This window comes from Leuresthes tenuis, unplaced genomic scaffold (genome assembly GCF_036924035.1).
Source record: "Leuresthes tenuis unplaced genomic scaffold, fLeuTen1.0.hap1 SCAF_13, whole genome shotgun sequence".
Lineage (NCBI taxonomy): Eukaryota > Metazoa > Chordata > Actinopteri > Atheriniformes > Atherinopsidae > Leuresthes > Leuresthes tenuis.
This window is the reverse complement of record NW_027325367.1, coordinates 11479653-11501639: the sequence shown is the minus strand read 5'-3', so window position 1 is coordinate 11501639 and position 21987 is coordinate 11479653. Positions and strand designations below refer to the sequence as shown.

Sequence of the window (21987 nt, the reverse complement as noted above, 5' to 3'; positions counted from 1 at the left end):
TAATGGAGGAAACAAAGATAGGCCACGTTAGGATGATTTTATCTTGTATAGCTTATCAAAAATTGCAAAAATATTCAATCCAAAGAATTTATTTATAATTCTAAGTCTTCTTTCTGCAGCCATACGAGATGAAAACAATTTAAAAGAAAGAAATCTGATCCCTGGTGTCACATGCTAATTCCCTCTCCTTATTTGGCAGTAATGATGAAATTCTTTCTCTCATAAAAGTATGCGACAGACACACAGGTTGGTTCAGACAAGCAATCTGCCGCAGCCCCTCTTGACCTCAGGGGCTGTCCCCCTGTTGTCACCTCATCCAGCGAGGAAACCGTGTACAGGTGCTCCATGAATCCATTTGCATTAATGCACCTGATGCAACCTATTGTAAATCAATACTGTGACACTGTGAAGTAACTAAAACTGCAGCTGTAATTCAAGAATTGATGCTAGATCTTGCTGTTTTACCAGCAGAAAATGTTACCATCTCTTGCATCAATGCCATTTCCAATTCATCAGGTTTAAAGCAAATAAAATTACACCAGACAGGAGGGTTTCTCCTGTAAGAAGTTTCTCTATGACTGATATGAAGCAGAGTTAACCTGTCACAGTATGATAAGGGCACACAGTGTCATGCTGTGCCGTCTTGTGAACAGCGACCTGCAGCTGCAAAGGAGAAATTTCTCCAAGCCTTGTCAGATTACATTTGACAACATATATCAGAAAGCAGGAAAACCAGAGGGGGAATATACACGTCAGCCACAACATTAAAAAAACATATGCCTTATATTGTGTATTTCCCCTTTGTAACACTAAAACCACACTTCGGTCTGGGATTTACAGAATTGGCAGCCTGGACTCTTTGTTTTACACAAGCGGTTCCTAAGTAGTTTTTGAAATGTGTCAGTACACATCGTCCAAGATTTCCCTGCAGAGCGCTGCAACAACTTCTAACAAGATAATAAATTCCCCTCAATTCACCTGTCAGTGACTTTCAATGTTATGGCTCATCAGTGTAGTGCTTAACTATCTAAGCAAATTGCTACAAAAATGTAAAAGAAAAATGAAAATCCAAAGACTGAAATGTCTTTTTCGAAGGTTGTGCTACAATGGATGTTAAATTTGGAAAGGAAAAGTAACCAAGTCAGTAGAAAAACCTGTGAACTTTCTTGATTTTGCCCTCACCCTATTAAAGGATGCCTCCCAGCCACAAATGATCCTGATCATCATTTTACTTTACATAATACTCTGACAATCCAACCTTTGTAATCGTTTCAGAAACAACAGGCAAATGGTAAAAAAAATATCACAACATGCTAAGCATAATAACGTGTTACGTAAAAAAAAAAAACATCTGCAACATCCTCAATGATGGCTGCTGCCATGGTAAAGCTGTAGCTCTCGGAACAAGAATCTCTCTATGATTTCTTCTCTCCTCATTAGCTTCTTCTGGGTAAAAATGTAAGATTGTCATATTTTTGACAACATGATAAAAAATACTGATTTTAAGTGTTTTTTTATAGTAAACTTTTTCTTACATCTGGGAGGGATACTGCAGAATCCAGAGTAAAAAAAAAATCTATGTGATTATGTAACTATTTTTGTCATGTTGCCTTAAGGTCATAAGGTTAGTTTTGTTGTCATGCAACAAAGCAATCTGATTAGGGGCACAATCTTGCATGCATGTAAATGCAGGGGTTTCATTATTCCAAAATCGTTTGCATCTGTATTCCAGAGTAATCCATGGAAAAGAGCTTCAGGTTAATACCTGGTTAGATTTGCCAAAAATGGAATCAAAGCAAAAACAAGATATTAGTAAAAACAGGAGTCTTTTTTTAGTTAATAGAGTTTTTTTCAGAGTATAACTACAGTGGCATTGGTCATTTCCACATTCTTTTTCTTGTCTAAAGGAAACTAATATTACCAGACAAACTCCTCTTGTCACTCCAATCAGCCTAAGGAACCTGACAAAACTGAGCATTCATTCAAAAAAATGTGCTGGGCTCAGCCAAAGCTCCTTTAAGCAAACATCACAGTGGAGTGAAACTCTATCACAGAGGTACTTCAGGGTGGCTGAGAAATGTCCACTTCAGTTGCAGATCTGCCCTTTACACTCTAGTGCCAGTTCCCCTGAAAAATGGGCCCCGAAAAGCATACTCAACATTTGTTTACAAAACATTGTCAGGCACGAGTGGAAGGCGGCAGGATGGTGGATGGGGTTCACAAATTAGGTCACAAGTGGATTTAAGCAATACTATGTAAATGACCCCTGCTATAGGATTTCAATGAGCACTAATCTGGCTGTATGACCCAGTCTCATCTCTCTTTCTCTCCCCTCCATTAACAAAGAGCCTCTGTCAGCGAGTTTTACTCTGCAGAGAGACGGAGAGGAGAGAGGGAGATGGAGACAGTGCAGACACACACACACACACACACACACACACACACAATAGATGAATGCTTTACAAAGAAATGGAGATGAATAAATAAGCCAAGTTTCCTTTCTTTCTCGTGTGCTTTTCTGAATCTAAAATGATGAGGCAGTTCTTTCAAAGTAAATAAACAGATGACTTAATCACAAAACAAAAAGCAAGGACTTGTATAACTAATGCAAATCAAGTCCCGACTGCAAAGTAACCTCTCTGGAGGTGGAAGTAGAGTGCATAAATTGACATTTACAGGCAAATCCAAGGCTGTTATGTAACTTACTTACAAAGCAACATTTGTGTCATCACTTGATTTTTAACAGTCACAGTATCACACTCTACTTATGCGAGAGTTGTGCATTCTTTCTCTCGGCTTGGCCAACATTAGAATTGACATCTCAAGCCAAACCCATATGTCTTAGGATGTAGTTTCATATTTGCAGATAGGAGATGAAATTAGGGCAGCTGTCATACCTCACTCAAAAGTGGAATCCATACACAACACTGATGCAAGATGAATCTCATACAGTGGTTTTAGTGGGATGACCCTGACCTGACCCAGAATATGAATAATGATCAATAGGCACATGAAAAGATAAATAAAAATGGTATCTTACCAATATGAGGATCAGCTTGAAAATCGTCAAAAATGTCAAGGCACGAAATGTCCCAAAGACTAAAATGAATGCTGTTTCAATTTCTAAATCTACAATCTACGTCTATCACAAAGAGTTTTATTTAAACAGTTTAGAGTCCAAAAGTCTTAAAATGTTTTTAGTGAACATCAGTGCTAACCCCTGAGTTTCTGAGATGTGAGACTCCGACTGCAAACAAATATTGAGTCACAACATTGCAGGGACAATCCCACATGCTCCTACCCTCCCCCAAAAAGAAAAAAAAAATCCATGGCTCCCAACTTCCACCATTTCTCTTTGGATCAGCAAAGGATTAATAATAAAAACTTAATGCATGTGTGGAAATAGGTGCATTGCATGTTCCAAGCCCCCGTGGGCTGCTCGGCCACACTTCCCCCACTGCTGCTGCTTTTTTCCACCTCTGTGGAGGCCGGATGAATCATTCCACTCAACCTCTGACCTTCAGTAGGGCGATACGTGACACGCAGTTAGTGGCACATTAGCAGCTGAGAGCCTGTGGGCATGCAAAGACTGGCTGAGTCAGGATATTCCTATAGGACATGCCTGAGTCCAAGCCTTCAGGATTGAATGACCGATGGTCTTCATCTATAGTAATGTATGCCTGGGCTTGGTATTTAGCTGAAAAGTATTTGAGGGTAGGGACATGTTAGCACTCAATCTTTTAAAACACAAAATATATATATAGATATATATCGCGACCTGCTTCTTTAGCTGGCATCTCTAAGGTCAAACATTCAAAATAAAAAAAATGTTGAGGGGATTTCTCTGAGCTAATTTCACCTGGTATGTGTCAATAAATGACACCCTGGCAGTCTTTTCTGAGCTGTAAGACATAATCTGAGTCATTATGATCCCAGTGCAGCAGTGGGCATATCAGCAATGCCTGTCACTGGGCTTATTGTCCACAGGATCACAGGAGAACATGGCACCAAAATCCCGCAGCAGTGCTTCTACATGTTGCCTTGGCAACCTATTCCATTTTTTAAAAAAAAAGAAAAAGAAAACATTTTCACAGCTTGGAAAAGAGGAAGGATGGCAGACTTGACATCCCATAATGAGCTGGCTGTGAATGGGGTTCAGCGGGGAGTTTCAGTCAGAACCGTGGAGACTGTCAACATAAATACCCAGGCCTCATGCTCTCTTTTAGAATTGAGAGAATACCCAAAGAGGAATTTGTCACATGGGCCGGCCAAGTACGAGGAGGCTTTACAGCATCAAAATCTTCCTCTCGTTTACAGTGTAGGCAGAGTGTAGGTGCAGTGTTAATGGGGTAAATGAGCACACTTACAGTGTGTATGCCACATGAGTGCCGGAGAGGAGAGGTTTGAGAGGTTTCTGGGTTGGCAGGAGCCATGAGAGTGCAAACACAAACACAGCCTCAACTCAGAGACTCTGTGGAACAAAAAAAAAAGCTTTGTCACACTTCTGCTTGTGTTTTACATCCCCCTGCAGTTTGAATCTCCACTCTGGGGAGCCAGAGTGCTGACGCGATGGGAAGTGTCCTTGGCAAGAGCTTTCATGGCTTTTACTCACTGGACCACTAAGGTAAGCAGTGGGTGATATTCTGAACATGATCAGTTCTTAAACATTGAAGGAAATACAGAAAAAAAAGGTTAACTCCTGCACAAGATGCAAGGAAGGTCACAATCATTAAATATGCAGCATTTGACTAACATCTTTTTCCCCTTGAGTTAAAAAAAGGATGCAGTCCAAAACTGGACAACACCAGTAAGACAACATCATCTCACACTTTCTGCTCATGTCTCAGTTCAGTTTGCAACACCAAAAATCTCCCAGACAGAAAATAAACAACATGCCAAATCAGTCTCAGATTTTCTTTTTGACAACCCCCTGAGCCCCATAGATGTCAAGTGGATTACATAAGCTGATTTCAGGAACCCTGGTGGCCCGGTGCTTACTCGTATAGAGATGAATGTCTGCTTTCTCACACAGCAATCACATGTGAAGTTTTTCTTTTACAAAAATCTGCCTAACAACAGACGTGGAAGTGACGAGACAGCTACTGCTCAACAATGTGCCTCTTCCTCTGTAGGAGCCAAAAAAAAAATGGAAAGATATTCTCCGTAGGGAGAACATTAACAATTCTAAAAGTCTTCTTTTTTTATATTTGGTTAGATTCTATCTAAATATCTTCTGGCTGACTGTTTGTGATGGATCCAACATAAAGAAAAGTTCCAAATCCACTGGTTTCTTTGGAAAAACAGACAGTAAGTTGCAGAAAATCTACATAATTACAGTTATTTTCAATCCAGTCCAAAAGAATATTTTCTCTGAAAAATAAATATACTTGTGATGTATTTGTAAAGGAAAGGGTAATGTTAATCCCAGCATACAAATACTACATTCTAAAAAGTTCATTTTTAGATAAAGTGCTTACAGCAGTAATGTTAGCAGATCATGTGAGGATATCTTAAGTGATCAATGTCATGCACTGTGCCTATAATAAGCCGAGTAGGCAGTTTGCGATAGCGTTGCAGCCTTTAAACTGTGGTTTTGTGATATCACTTTCTCTTCTGTCAATGTTTTTATGGCATATGGGATGAATTGTTTTTTTACTGGTTCTGCAGTACTGTTTGCCTTAAGCAAAACTCTTTTACTGTAGAGTCTAATGCATTATGTTGTTTTATTAAAGTTCATAAAATGTGTTTCAGTGCCTGTAATTGCTTATACAAATAATATGTCTACAAGTGTGTACATGTCTGTAGTTTTGCATTTCAACTGGACAGGAGTGTTGCATGTTTCTAAAGTAATTCATTAGCTTGTTGAAGCAACAGCATGCAGTTGCAAGACGTTTGGGTACATTTTCATTGTTCATAAAATCTGGTCTGATCTTCATCTAAGTCCTGATTCCGACAAAACACAATCTGACTTTTCATGTATTTCTTGAACACACTAAGTAATTGTTCCCATCTTAGACTGGAAAAAACGTTTATGATCCTCTGTGCTCTAGGCTTTTCCAAAAGCTATTTGCAATCATGTGTTCCAGCCAAGGAGATTCTAAGAGTGGGCTGTAAAGGTGCCCCTCCTAACTATGAAGAAATACAAAGACTGGTCATTGACACCCTGCTCTGTTTAAAACAGACTGGTTGCTGTTAACAATGCCTACATTACAATAACTTTCATGAGAGCCATTATGAAGTTGGAAAAAGCCATAAAACTACTTACACACATTACAGTCATCAAGGTCATGACAATACATGGTGCTCAAAGAGAAAACAACTAGTGTTCCTTTTTATTCTAGAAGACTGAAGAAAGAAAAAGGCTTAGTGGTCAAGTAGTGAAACACTTTCAAGAACCAAAAATAAGTCCAACTGAACTATATTTGAGCACTTAGAACAACCCGAGAGGAAGAAACTATAGGAAATAAACATCAGAATGATTGAAAAAGGCAAAAAATCTGTTTTTTGAAAAGTCAGAGCGGTGATCTTAACCCAACAAAAATGCTTTGGCTTGGCCAGAGGTTCAGTTAAGATTCCTCAGAAATATTGATTAATGGAAATAGCTTTGTATTCCTGCTTATTGTTGTTAGAGTGGAGGATTTCCTGAAGGATGGTGCTACTAAAGACAGCTCTGTGAGTTAGAAACATTTCTCCATCTTTTTTCAGCCCAAGTGATTACCCGGTCTAGTTGTTTGTGTTAATAGTTTAGGCAGCTTGTGTTTCCATGTAATTGTGATTTGAACAAAAAAATATTAGACCACACCTTATGAGTAATCTATGACGGTAATTGCAGAGACGTTTTGGTTTGGGTTGAGGAATTTGAGTCATTAAGTCCACTTTTACAACGGCACTCTGTTTCAAAGTATTACCATTTTGTGGCTACTTTATTATTGTAATGATCTAATTACGCACTCTGTTATGGTAAATTAATCCTGCTTTCTCTGAAACTGTAACGTTCTTATTCAATTATCTGCATCTTTGTCACTAACTGATCTCAGTATGAGCAGCAGTTGCTACCATGACTAAACAGTCACAGAGCCGAAGAGTGCACTAAGTGAGAGGGAGCGTACGTAAGGACACAGAGGGAGTTGAAACAAACATAACAAGTTCACACACTGAACATTTTCATGTCTGTTAAAGTGAGAAGCAGGGTGTCTTCTGAACAAGTAAGAACTACAGTGAGTGCATGCCAGCAACCTGAAAGTGGAGAGAAAACGGCTGCCTCTCACCCTGATAGAACTCTACTTGAACTCTACTTTTCACAAGAAAAAAAGAAACAGAATTAACATCTACTAGTAAATTCGGTTAATGTGTCTCTTCTTTGTATAAACAGTGTTGCTTATATGACTGAAATAAATAAGTCTCCTCTGAGTCTCAACCTGTGAAGACATAATGCCTCTTCACAAAAGCTCCTTCAAGTGAGAAGGGCTCATCAATATACTGATTAGGATTACAAGAGAAGCCTTAGTCTAATCAACAGTAAGAGCACTTGATCTTCGTGCCTTTTGTTGTATTTTTGCAGGATAATGAGCACAGAATATGTGAGGGACTTTGATTTCTACACAAACATATTTAAGATTCTACATTCGGTATAAGGCCTGCTTTTATCTGATTTAAACTAGACACCAGACTGGTTTGTTCTACAGAAAATTAAAGCTGATGTTGGGCACAGAAACAAAGTGATGGTTTGTGCATATGTAGGCAGATGTATTGTAATCAAGGAGGATAAAACAAACACAATAAAAACACATTTTCACACTCCTCTGCCCTTCTCTGTAGCATTTACACACAAAGCAGAAACTCAGTTCCAAGCAGACTGTACAATATGAATGTCCACTTTACATAACAATTGGTGTAAGCTCAGCCATGGAATTCCTGCATGACAATGAGTACGTCTCCACACATAATCGCTTGCCTAAACTTTCACTGCTGCATCATAATCCACTTGCAAAAGAATCCTAAGCGTGGCTGCCACTGGAATCAGTGAGGACCTTCAGTCATCTTCCAGGAAGTATTAGGAAGGTAATCGAGTCTTCTGACTAAAATACACTTGTTCCACTGAAGCAGTTGCCAGGGTCTATTTAAAGGCATAAACTGCATTTTAAGAATAAAGCTTTCACTTAATCTGGGGTAGTACTTGTATTGGGGGTGGGTGGGGTCCAGTTGTGGAGAGGAACAGGCATTTAGCTCTTAAATCATAAATGGAGTGGACAGGGATCATAGCAGTAGGGGCAGCTGAGAGAAGAAGTTCTGGCCTGCAGTCCATTGTTCTGCAGTGACAGTCTATTCTCATCCAAGAGGAAAGAAAACAATTCCTTCTGCAGGCTTCAGACAGGGCTAAGTGGCCATAACAAAACCCCACATCACAATACAGTTCATCCAACAGACGACCAATGACCAGTGTTTACATACTGCTGTCCCATCAAAGCATACGTTTTCTACATGCCCACAACTGCTATCAGGGAAAAAATTGAGAGAAAGTAGAATAAAAGGCGTGAATGTACTATCAAATTATGTTACATTTCCCTTTGGATGAATAGAGTTTTAATCACCTGATGCATCTTCAACAAATGTATTTATATGAAGCATACTCTCCACATAGACTACTTAGTCACTATAGTAACCTCGGCCATTATTCTTGCATGGTTTATTGACTGACCCATGATCTAATCATTTATTTATTAGTTATTCAGCTGTTAAATGCTTCAGGGCATACATAATGAGAGTCACTGCTTCCAAGACAAAGCTTTAAAATACAACCATGCAGATGCAAATATGTACATAAATAACAGTAATAGCACTGGCACATCCTTAAAACAAGTCCCACATGAGAGAGTATTACTAATGACTAAAGAAGGTCTGAAAATGCACATAACGAATTCTACCTTTCTGTCAATCAAGCTGCATCTCTTCTGACATTTCTTTGTATTTTCTACTTTCTCTGTCTGTCAAAAACAGCCTGTTTGTCTGCCTGTCATGCCTGCTGTCAGTCTTTCTCTCATAGTCTCTGTCAGTTTGACAAGGTTTCAAGTTTGTCAATTTGTATTTCAGCCTTCCTTCCCTGTCTCCAAGTTAGTGAGAATGAGGCAAAACTGGGTGAGGATGTTTGGTGGAGCAGAGCAAACTTGTGATGCATGACCCCGCCGCTCAGGCTCAGACTATTAGTTGCTAGTTGGCCTGTTCATTGTTTAGTTTTTTTGTGTGACATCAGCTGTGGGATGCATGTATTCAAAGACATGAGGTGATTTACTGGATTAATAGCACTTCTCCTGCCACCAATGCCACTGCATGTTAGAGGAATGTTATCAATATGCTGTTACTAGACAGAGGGGTTGAGCCACATGATAGAGACTTTTTAAAAAGAAACCAAGTGTGCTGCAGTACAATATAATAAAATGTTATACATATTTCAAAGGCAATTCATAACTTTTATACATAATTCAATTTTTAATAATTCTATAACCTTTTTTTTTTATGGGGACCAACTACAGTTCTTGCCACCATGTTGCATCACGAAGACTAGTGGATAGTTTGTTATCAAGTCTGTCCACTGAGATAGCAGTCAATCTGTAGGGCTACAGATTGAGAGCTGAGTGTAGCTATGGCCAGTAAGGAGACAAGAAGTACACAAGCTCAGGTTCATCCAAGGAAGAGTCAGAGAAAATGGTCAACACTACTTGGTGTGCGTGTGCTGTTGCAACAAAACAGTCAAACTGCTGTTAGGGAAAGTAATATGGTCCACTTATGTGGACAACCAAATAAGTGATAACCCCTGTATAACGCAGAGTTGCACTTGTCAAATGCTCCAACAGTATCTCAAATGTTCCTGAGAAGTGCTTTTCCTATACAAAGACATTTGAGCAGCCTACAAACAACAAGTGGGTTAACCGTGGTTAACAATATCTATTTGATATAAAAAAAAAGCCAAATGTTGCCAAGTGGACTTTGGCTCAGAAGTTGTATAGTGAACCTGATTGAAAGCAGTTTCTCTCTATGAAGCCTGCGAACTAGCATGCTCAGGAATTGATGTGGGCAAATAAGAAGGTCGGATCCCAGACCAATGCTAATAAAACAATATAAGGCTGGTGAATGCAGAGACTGTATAATAAATCAGTATGTGAAACAAAAGGAAACTATTATGCATAAAGGATGGAATGAGGGGTCAACTACAATATATTTTAGTTTTATTTTATAAGGGAGGCTCTGAGGACAAGCTCAGCCGACATTCTGTTTAGCTAACCTTCTCATTACTACATCATTTTTTCTATGTTATTAAGTGGAATATTCGAAAGCTCATTATAGGCTTCTAATCTAGTTTTTCTTCAAAGGCTTCATGTCGAAATAAATATGGTCTTAGTCTAATCCGCTTTAAAGCAACAAATGCTAACTGTTGACTGGTTACACAAGCTACTGGCTCTTAATAAAAGTCACATCAGGCCAGTTCCAAAGAATGCAAAAGGTTAAAATTTCCATTTGTGATGACTTTGTTCAAACAGGCATCTGTTTAGCTCTAAATGACTTTAGATGACCCTAAGACTTAGCTGAAGTTGGAATGATCAAAGATCTTAGGATGATGTCCCATTGTGTTAGAAAAAGTCAAAGTGAGATCAGAGGAGATGCTATGCATCGCTAGATTTGCCTGAGAGACTTCCTTTAGAAAGAATTCTTGTGAGTGATTACAAATATACAAGGGTGGGTTTGGCATTTAGTATTGGTTCAAAGATATGCTAACATTAAAACTGTAGATTTGTGGCTAACCAACAGTAGATGAAGCCTCACAAAGAGTGAAATCTATCTAGTGTGAACAAAGGCCACATGATAGAATAATAGAAAAAAACATTTCAGAAAAAGCTATACCCAGAGGGAAACATTAAGGGCTTTGTTCTAATACAAGTATTAATTTTGTGGCTCACAACCTGCTTGGAATCAGTGGTGAACCATTTCACACAAATTCTCAGTTTATACAGTATAACTAACAGCACCCAGAGTTCATTCACTCTTGTGTATTTTAGATAGATTTCAATGGATGAACTGAATGATGGGCTGCAAAGTTAAGCTCAACATAAACAAACCTGACCAATTTTTCCTCTGCAGAAACCACAGAAATCCAAACTCTGGTGAAGCTGTAATGATATGAGACTCAAATTTGAAGCCTAAAAAAGAGGTTTTGGAACAGCCTGGGCAACTAGAATGGGATCTCTTCTTCCCTATATGAAGCTGTGTGGCAAGTGATTAGCATTTAATGAATAGAACTATTAAGTCTAACATGCACACAGGTCAAAAAGCAGCAATTAGAGTGATGAACTCCAGCCCTCCACAAAGAGAATGTCTAGATTGATCCCCTAATGCGTGTCTGACTAGCTGGCAGTATCCCATTTGGAAAGAATTGCTACAGTCGGCTTAACCTCCCTCACAGAAAAACAATTAAACAGTGAAGGAAACTTTTTTGGGTGGCTCTTTTCAGGTTTATCCACAGCTAAAATGTTCCAAATGGCACAGGCTGCACCCTGTCGCATTATGCACAGTTCTGTCTCAAAAGATTCACTTGCATTTCAGCCAAAAAGCTCTATCTTAATTTCTGTCCAAAAATATTGCCTCATTTAGACATTTGTGGGAAATCTTATGCCTAATTTGGTGGGGAGGACACGGCAGAGGTTTTCTTAAGATGATGCCTACATAACGGTCATATTTGTGCAGGTGTCACTGCACAGTAAAATGAAAGTTCTCGAAAGGTTTTCTTGGTCTACCTGATTCCAATCTGACCTCCACGCTTCCTCTTAACTACCATTTCTTGTCTTGCAATATTTTCATTTTTTTATAGCCCTCACAAACCAGTCATCATCATCTTCTCAATTTCAAGTCCACAGAAACCTAGATATTGAAACATTTGCATGCCACTATATACAGAACACACACACAATCTTTATAATATCAGGTGTAACAAACCACACAAGACCAAACCGTACCTATGAAATGCCTCCGGTACTCTCATGAAAGAATGAACATGAGCAATACACTAGAGGTGAGTGTGTTTGCGTGGGTGTGTTTGAGGAATGTAGTAAATGCTTGGTAATTAGGGTTCAGATTCAGGTATGTAGAGCCGCAGGGAAGCCAGAGTGAGAAAGACTGACATACAGTCACTCTGGGGGTTTAGTTTGGTGTAATCCCCTGCCAGATACAACCACTACAAAAGCACTCAGGTAGGGACATATCGACACTGGTGTGGTCTCCATGATCAAAGCTTTCAGCGTCCTGCCCTCATGCCTTGGAAATGGACCAATTAGAGATAAGGAGGGGCTGAGAGTTAGTTGCTCTGCGTTCCATACACCTCGCTGGCAGCAGCTTCAGACGGGGTAATTATACACACTCTCCTTTCTGTCTCTCTAACACTCAAACTCTTAGCTATCACACCTCACTCATCTCTCTACACCCCAGAATTACATCCCTGAAACACAGACCAAGATAATATGGGCTGACATGAACCAAACTGTAGCTGCATGTGGGGCAATTAATCTCCATTGTAGGTTGTAGAACTTAAACCCTCCCAAAACTGCTCACTGCCTAAAGAAATCCACCACTAAGAACAGCAAGCATTGTGTGTCTCTACCCTCATCATTCTGATTTATTGAGCATGTCTGGGCTCCATGTTTTGCAGGGAACACTGCCATCATTCTTACCTGTATATTCATAGGAAACAGGATTAGTCCATCCACTTGGAGAAACATGTGGAAGCAGGGCTTGAGAAAAATGACTAGAATTTCCTTTGTCATGTTTTTAGAAGTAGAGATCTGCTCATGAAAAGGGGGCTTACAACTGTCTAGTTGTCTTACATCTCCCCTGCACACTCGTAAATACATTTAGTTGAATATCCATCAGTTTGAATAATCAATATTAAACTTACATTTTAAGAAAAAAGATATATTCTAACAATGTAAAAAAATATATTTATAACATTTCTAAATGCTTGAAATATTTCTAAATTTGGAATAATAGGTGGACAAGACAAGCAGTTAAAATGCTACCTTGAACTCTGATAAAAGAAAAAAGATTGGTAAATTATGAAGATAATGATTAGTGTTGCTCATTGTAGCATTCACCCTTTCAAAATGATGAATTATCTTTGTAAATATAACACCAACAGAGAGCTGCTTCGCGTCATGCTTGATGAGCAATATTTAAATAGACATTATGCAATAACCCCAACCAATATGACTGCAGGAAAAAAAAAGAAAGAAAAAAAAGGTCTCCATGGTTACTTTTAACAATGCTCCTTTAGTTTACGACCTCCTGGCTCACAGTTCCATGGGAGTCAGAGGTAATTAGACTTCTTGGCGTATATAGGTCACACATGACAACCTCATACAAATACAGCAAAATCAATGCAATAGATGAATGTCAGTGTTTACAGAGCAGATATATGGTATCCAGCAATGTATGGCTGTGCATTTCCAGTACAATTGGTCACTTTCTATGAGGAAATGTGATGATCCACCCCACAGCAGTCACTGTGAATGCAATAACAAGTGTGTGCAAGACAGCGATGTAGAGGGAAAGAAAACATGAGTGGATGTGTTTATTTGCAAGCGTGTTTGCAATCTGGATCCTGACATGGACAGATGCTCAGGCCTGCTCTCTTGTCATTTCTAGTCTTGGCATCCTGTTGGGGCACTTGATATCTTCATTTTCAGGACAACGGGGTCATTATTGCACACATATAATGTAACCATGGCAAAGGCTGCTATGATTAAGGCTGTTGTGATGGGATTTCTTTGTGCCTTCACATAATTTTGGGATAAAAGCAAGCTGCTGCTTTTGCATTTTGCATTTGCCAGCACCAAGAAAGAGGCGGTGAAGAAACGTGTGAAAAACAAACATGTTTACAGCCGCAACTGAACATCTAGTGTCTCCTTTTGCTGTTGCTGACAAGAAATCTGCTCTTTTTCTCAGTGAACCATAAAATATTGCTGTGAGCGGAAAAGCTTGACTTCAAAAGCACTTTGTTAATTATTTTTTCTCACCAGAGAAAAACACTACTAATAAAACCAACTCTGCTCTGTATTGATGTATTGATACTGTTCAAATACAATTGTGGCATGGCATCAGTTCAAATGCTTTTACCTTAGAATGAAGCTAAATACCAAAACAAAGTTCAGTAAATGGACAAGTTTAAGGAGCAAATGTCTGAAAACACACCAACAACTAAAAGAAAAAGAAAGGAGCAAAGATAAGCTGATATTGATAATGCAGCCTGGAGTCTTGTGCGATACTACAGTATGTCTGTAATGCAGTCTGGCTGTCTGGAAGCTGCTGAAACCTTGGACCAAAATAGCTCTGATAATGCATCTGTCATGAATGTGTCATCAGGACCTGTTTCTCTGCAGACCGTGGAAAATTAAATGGCCTTGATGACTTGGTGGTCTGCTTTATTTAAAGCTGTTACCCTCACCGTGTTACTTTAAGTCAGTTGGTTGATTATTCCTATTGATGAACAAAGAATATTCAGTGCAGTTGTGCTGCATTGTGAATCTGAACCCTGCCGTCACACAGCCAAGGAATCAAAGTGGCTAAGAAGTTAGTTGATCATGTGAGAAACAGCACAGTAGGAACAAGCTCCTCTCAGTCCGAGCTACTGAAATGAGAAGCCCAGCTGCACATGTAGCATAGATCTTGCTTTCCCACATTTGCACATTCCCTAGAGATGGCTGGTTCAGTCTTTATGACAGTGGGAGAAACAAATTCTCTGACTCATGGTGCAAAAAAAAAGAAGAAAAAAAAGACTTCTCATGAGTTAAGTTTTCCTTGCAGAGATAACATTTAAGGAAATAGCTATACTGGACTGAACTACTTTTGCAGGAATGTTTTTGACTAAACGGGAGCAAAGATGTGCAAAATATATCATGAATTATTCCACAATGTACGTTCTGCAAATGGTAAAGTGATTTTGTGCACTTGAGACAGCGATGTAAAATAGATTTGACATTGAAAGATCCGGTACCCACTGAGAACCACAAGGCTGCAAGGGATCCACTTCTTTCAAGCACCAAAGCTTTGTTTTTGGTACAGCAGTTCCAAGGCTGTGGTGTCAAAAGGTCAATGTGATAGCCATCGATCCTGAGTTACTTTCCAAATAGCTAAATACTGGTAGTTGCAGCTAATGCTTAACAAAGATGCCTCAAAAATCCCAAACCAGTTTTTTCTTTTTTAAGAGGAGCTGTTATGAGTTATGTATGTATGCTGTTATGTACATGACTTTTCAACATGATGGAAATGTGATCCATCCCTTTTAAGTGCTCCATATAACCCTGTTTTTCTATCACATAAACAGCAGCTCACTATGCTAATTGACTTTCCCTGTCCTCTCAGGACAATAGAGCTGGTCCTTGACTTCTTTATGACTTCCCCTTTATGAGTCCTCAGCTGATTATTCCTTTAAGAAGCCTTTAATAAAAACTAAGCAAACAGTTCTCTCAGCAGAGTAAATGAAAACCTCAGAGGCAGCTCAGAGAGGTGCTCTCTGTTCTTGTGGCTAAATGCCAGCCCCATAGGAATGGACATGGTTGATGAGGGCATTTCCCAAAATAACGCATGCTAAATAAAAAGCTCAATGAAGCTTTTACTGCAGTGTTTTCAATGGAAATGAAAAAGCTCCTGATTTATTAAAAAACATCTTTATAATGAATTCAAAAAATGTTTTTCTGAGCACATAGTTTATGAGAAGGCCTCATATGAACAGAGGCAAAGGACTGAGGTAGAGTTAATATGTAATGAAGCAGCTGAGTGTGTTTTCAACTCAGATTCTTTTTCTCCTTTCACCTGAACATCACTGAGGCTGGCAGTTGGCCTGTGAATGCATATGTTGTGGCAATGCTGTGGTAAAAAGAGTTGTGATATGCTAAAATTTTTTGTCTTTCCAAGACTTGGCAGTTGTCCAGTGAAGCTTAAGGGCCCTTCGATAATCACAGTCAGCCAACACAGGGTCATCTTAAACTATACCCCAATTTCCTGCTGGACAAGATTAGGTGGGTATTAATCAATATATGAGGACTGAAACAGGAAGTGAGGTGAATGCTTTTCATGCAAGGTGACCAACTTCCTCTGTCTGCAAAAGGAAATTTAGAACACAGCCCGTTGAAAGCTGTCTTTCCCTCTAAGTAACAACACCTCTGTGGCTTCACTGCATTTTTCACATTCCTAAGATTGGTTAAGCTATAGGCCTCAATAATTGTCACCCACTACATTAGATCAGCTGCTCTGTAGGGTCACAGAAAGGTCTTAAGGAGCAGACTTTCCCCAATAACTTGGCACTCTGAACCTTCCTTAACACCCACTAAGCCCTTCACAGGCTTCATAAACAATGTGTCCATCTATTTACAATCCTTACTCCCTCTGTATGATACCCAGGTTTTTAATCACCCACCCATCAGCACAATGCTGGACGCTTGCCTCCACAGCCCAATTCAATGGGCGGAAATTGGGAATGCAAAACAGACCAGCAGTGAAAGGACATATGGCTCCATCAGCTTCCATACAAACAATAGAGAATCTCCCACTGTTTAGCTTCTACTTCCTCCCGACACACAGCGCTAACAATGAGGCGCTATTATGACCGACTGTGTCTGCTGCATCCAGCATCAGGATGAGGCCGGGATGGGAGAACATCCTCACACAGTTTGGTGTTGAGCTTATTTAACGAATTGGCATTAAAACATCATTTTTTTCCAGTGAGATAAAGAGAATTAAACTAAGAGATGACTGGAGCAGAAAATGCAAAAAGAAGAACTGTAGGCCAAATGGGGTTAAATGTAACCATAAGCCCCTTTCAGACATGTAATCCTTAATTAATCTGACCGTAACTAAATGTGTTGATTAGTATTCCAAAAGAACATAACGCAGAAATCTATAACACGATCCATTTAACATTTTGTCATATTTTTACAGTTAGAAAGGGGCTATGGAATAATTAATGTGTTTGTTAAAAGCACTTTAACGTCCCATTAACCTTGGAAAATGTGTCATGCAACCAGACAAACACAGAAAAAGACACAAACTGATGCACTGAAACTCTCTTGCCAGCCAAGCTGAAAGAAAATGCTTTTGATAACAATTTGTTAGATACGGTTTACCCTTTAGAAAACTTGACTTATTGGCTAATCTTAAAGTGACATATGCCTCCTTATTGAAAAATCCAGTATGCAACCTTTTTTCTATCTAAAAATTTGAATGATTTGATGCAAGATGTCTCCTACATCACTCAAAGTCTACTGCCAATCTATGTGAAATGCTAAGTTACAGTTTCTTCATCTTAATGGTATAAGTTGCCTTTTTGGCCTGAGCAGGCCTCTAAACTAGTTGTGACATCACCAAGCCTGCTCCGAGCACCTTATAAATGTGTTTTCAGCAGAATTAGAAAACAGTTACTTTGTATCAAACCCTGCATGCACTCTTATTTGGTTTGTGTAAACATCTGAGCAATTCAACAATGACCAAAAAACACTTACAAAAGACTGCAATAGAAAGGGATGTTAAGGTTGATGAAGTCTTAAAGTCTACAAATGTCGTTAAATTAAAAAAAGTTGTTTTGGGATAGGAGTCAATGCTCTGGGCATGATTTACTGCACAGTGCCTCTCTCTGGAGACAAAAACAAAGCAGGCATAGCTGTTTTTTCTTTTTTTTTTTTAAAAACATTATCAGATAGGAAGAGTTGCTAGTTATAGGAATTCATGAGGATATCTGAACGAAAAGAAAAACAATGTTAATTCAGTGACTGCAGTGGATGACAACAACAAGCCAGCCGGCAACAGTCTTCTCTGCTTATATGGTTCCCTGATGAGAGATCGTGAAATGTGCAACCCTCGGCACAAGTGTTTGTTTACATCATAAGAAATAATACTCTCTCTCAGACAAGGGGTCTCTGTGGCTTTGATAAGGATCATGGGTATTTATTACACCCAGCAGAGCCTTTTCAGTGAATTGTTTGATAATGGGTTGTCTCACCAGAGGACATTCAGCTCACACAAGAGAGAATTTCTGAATCGTAGTGCTTATATTTCCACTGGATTCGCTTGCTTACAAACGATGGAGGCAAATCCAGTTGCACAAACATGAACAAAAATCAGAGTATTAAAAAAACGAACCTCTCAGAAACTGTTTAAATGTGGAGGGAGATCTTGTTTATGCTATATAACAACCATCCCTTAAAACTGACAAAGTGTGTCCCGTTATTGCCCCAAAATCTGGGTCTGTGTCCTCAGTCTCTGCTGGGGGTGACATCTTGACAGAGAGGGGGGATATCAACAGACCAATCACAGCCCACTTAGTCAAACTCTATCAGCTGGTCACAGCTCCATCTCCCACACGCCTCTCAGTCTTCCTGGGGAGAAAAGCACTGGGATGAAGCCAACTCAAAAGTACAGGGTTACACACACACACACATACGCGTACACACACACAAACAGAGCAAAAGAGACTGAAAGACCTTGACCTGCTCATTCCTCTCAAAAGCCTCAATGCCAAAGCTCTAGCTCTAAATAAATACAGCCTTCAAAAGGAAGATACTTTAACCCTCTGAAACTAATGCTTTGTTTCAGCTCTGATTTGACAGTTAATCCCTCACAAATCCCAAATCTCTAATGGATTCACCGTTAGCCAAAGTGGCAAAAATACACAGAGAAAAGGAGCTTAAAAACATGCAAAGCACCAATCAAAGCTGTTGTCAAGTAAGCACTAAATATTGTCAACAATACAAAGGATGGATGAAAAATGAAAAAAAGATAGTACAGAGAGTTGTAGGAATGATGATTATTCGCTGTATATTCAGGAATCTTTTATGTTGGAATGGAAAGAGACACTAGGAATCCATTTCTCCATACCCACACAAATTTGCAGAAACTACACATTGATTGAGGTTAGTTGGCCATACTGATAATAATCATATCAATAATATTAAAAATTCTGCAAACTTAACTGCAAACATTTCAAAGCACACGTAATCACTAAAAGAAAAGTTGTTTCAGTCCTCCGAGGCACACTCGACTGCTACAAAGAAGCTCAGTTAGCAGGCTCAAAATCAGTTGAATAAAGTGTGGAGGTTCTTGAGCACAACAAAAATGAATATTCAGAAGAGGTTGCTCTGTAGCAGCATGTGTTGTCATCATGACTAAGCACTGGGATTTTCTTCACTGTATACCTTATACAAGCCCATTGTTATGCCAGACGTCGTGTCATTACGTTTTGAACATGTTGCTGTACAAAAGTGCAAGTTAGAGAACCTGAACAAATGCACAGGACCTGGTATCTGCTTCCTCAGTGGCCTGCAGACACTCTGATCAAAAACCTCCTTGTCTGTAAACAGCAGTAATTCAGATGGGCCCTCTCAGCTGGTAGGCATATGATTCAAACACTTCTGAAGAAGCATCACTCTAAGTCTGAAAACAAGAGGCCCTCTCAGTCTGGCTCGTAGCACTGCAACAGCCTACCCCTGCTGGGGTCTCTTCATCTTCTGGCCCTGAAATCAACAGCCCATCACCCATTCATCACAGATAAGAGATGGGGGCTTACAGCCCTGTGGACCTGGTTGATCCACCCACACTGAATCCCGAGAGAAGCCAGTGGACAGGTGGACTCCGAGTAGATTGATAATCAGTGTAAATCATTTTGCCCTACAGACAATCACAAAGTGAAAGCTTCACAGGAGTTTTCAGCACTCTACTATCTGCTTATTGATCTGCGGCAACTTCACTCCAATCATTCACCATGACAGCAGCCACTCACAATTGTGCAAAGTGCAGTGGTCCTGAAAATGTTTAGGAATTACACTCCAGCTCAGATTCATATTTGATGCTGGGCACTTGTGTAACATACAGCATGTCTTTAACAAAAGTTGTGCTCATGCTGACACACAGCATGCTTTAATCCAAACGTGGACCATGCTGAGCGGGAGAAAGCAACGTTTGTGTCATGTAACCATCTGTGGGATGATGGAAAATCTCATCTCTGAAAATAATTTGTGAAAAATTCCTCCACTGAAGGAATAGTTTTGCACTTGTTCTAAAAGCAGCACTATTTTTCTTAAATCTGGTCCAATTTTCTTACCTTATATAATGCAGATGAAGTACTTTTTAAAGCATTTACATAAGTATCATATGTGGGAAGGGAGTATCAGTTTTAGATGCTTTCATATTAGACTTCTTAAGTGAAATAAATTTGGGGTGACTGAGCATGATGCTTCGAGTATACAGCAGTGAGCTTTGAGTGCCATTTACGTGGCATGACAAGTGTTACCTTATTAGAGTAGGGCGGCTTGGCCAGGTTGATGTCATCTCTGATGAGTTTATCCCTGATCATGATCTTTAACTTCAGCTTTGGGTAAATAGTCAGCTCCCTCCTGTTGCCCAGCGTCAGGTTCCTTTGCGCGCCCATGTACCCACCGTTACGCCCAACCCGGTCACCGTTGGGCTCGGTCCAGGACTTGGACCCCCTCAGTTTTGACTCATACTCCACCATGTGACTGCTATAAATCTCGGCTGCGGGTGGCATCGGCTCAAGCGTGAAGTACAGTCCACTGGCCGTCTCTTTGGCTTCCTCTTTCAGCCTTCTCACCGCGTCGTGAATCCTCTGCCTGTGGTGAGGGATGTAGACGCCGATGGCATCCAGGTCGGGATCCCCTATTTGTTTGCAAACCTCCAGATCGTCATATCCATTATCCACGAACGACTCGACATACTGGGAGAGCTGGAGGGTTTTCAACCACTCGTAGACGATGACAGGTCCGTTGCTTGTCATTTTGGATGTTGCCAAATCGGCTACAACTTGGGAGAAAGACGACACTGAAGTGAATGCTACTTTCCCACTTGGCGTTTCAAACGCATTATAAGGTTGTCAGTGACCGTGTGTTTTCTCCATGTGTTAGGGGCGTAGAAGAACTGGATTAAATAATTTGGGAATAATCCATATAACAGTTTTGGTCACCATACCCAACCTTATCAAATCATACAAAAGCTGAATGGAGATTCTGCCTGATACAGACTATGGTCAACACTTGTAAATATTTAGACATGAAGGAAACTTGAGCTTCATTTGACAGCTTTCAAATCCCACACGTTTCTTTAAAGATCAATCTCACTGACCCACGGTATCTTACTGTGCGCAATTACGCTTCCTTATACGATCAGATGCCTCATACTACTGTTATTCAAATAGCTTCTATATCTGATTTCACCCGTTACGCAGGGTAGGTTTTAACAGTTTTCGCTCTTCCCCCTGATTCTTTGTGTCGACGAACACAAACGAAAGAAAAATAATAATCCAAATAATGTCGAACAGGTTTCAAAATGACAAAGTCGGCAACAGACGACTGACGCCAACCGCAGAGATCCGTGTCCAACTGCTCAGTGTGTGCGCAGCCCCGTTCCTCCAGCCGGCACATCACTTCACTGGAACTGCAGCCAACATGCTCGCTGCTGCTTCCCTGCCGTCCACGCCCCCTAAATCTCACATTTAAAAATAGTGATACAAGTAATTTCCCCCCTCTCTCAACTTGTAGCGCAGTCTCTTGGCTTTCACTTGGTCTCCTGGTTCTCACCAACTTGTCCAAAGTTCATCCGCAACGAAACGCTTGTATCTTAAACCTGTCGCTCGGTCCTCATGGATTTTCTTGATGCTGGCTTGTGTGACATTATCACTCCCCTGCGATGTGATTTCGTCCACCGCACCTCTCCTTTTCTCTCACTCGAACACACACTAACTCACTCATTCAGCATTTCCACGCTTTGGTTTCTATGCACACACGAGCTCCCTCTATGTGGGGACTTCGGAACTGAACATTCCAGCAACACCGAAGCTGGTGAACAAACGTCTCGTGCTTTTTCATCAGTGGAATCCAACAGTGTCTATCCGATCGCTGCACAAGTGGACGACTTCGTCATCAGTATGAGACAAAGTCAAACTGT

The 21987-nt window shown here is 40.0% G+C and overlaps 1 protein-coding gene across 2 annotated transcripts in view; it reads right to left on the bottom strand.

The window, feature by feature from the left end:
• sash1a (SAM and SH3 domain containing 1a) overlaps nucleotides 1-21766 on the bottom strand; it is a 152889-nt gene extending 131123 nt beyond the window's left edge. For both annotated transcript variants that reach the window (XM_072361755.1, XM_072361756.1), the window contains exon 1: nucleotides 20321-21766. In XM_072361755.1, the coding sequence (XP_072217856.1) occupies nucleotides 20321-20821 (501 nt within the window). In that variant the 5' untranslated portion in view covers nucleotides 20822-21766. The remainder of the gene's footprint in view (nucleotides 1-20320) is intronic.
• Between the last annotated feature and the right edge of the window lie 221 nt (nucleotides 21767-21987).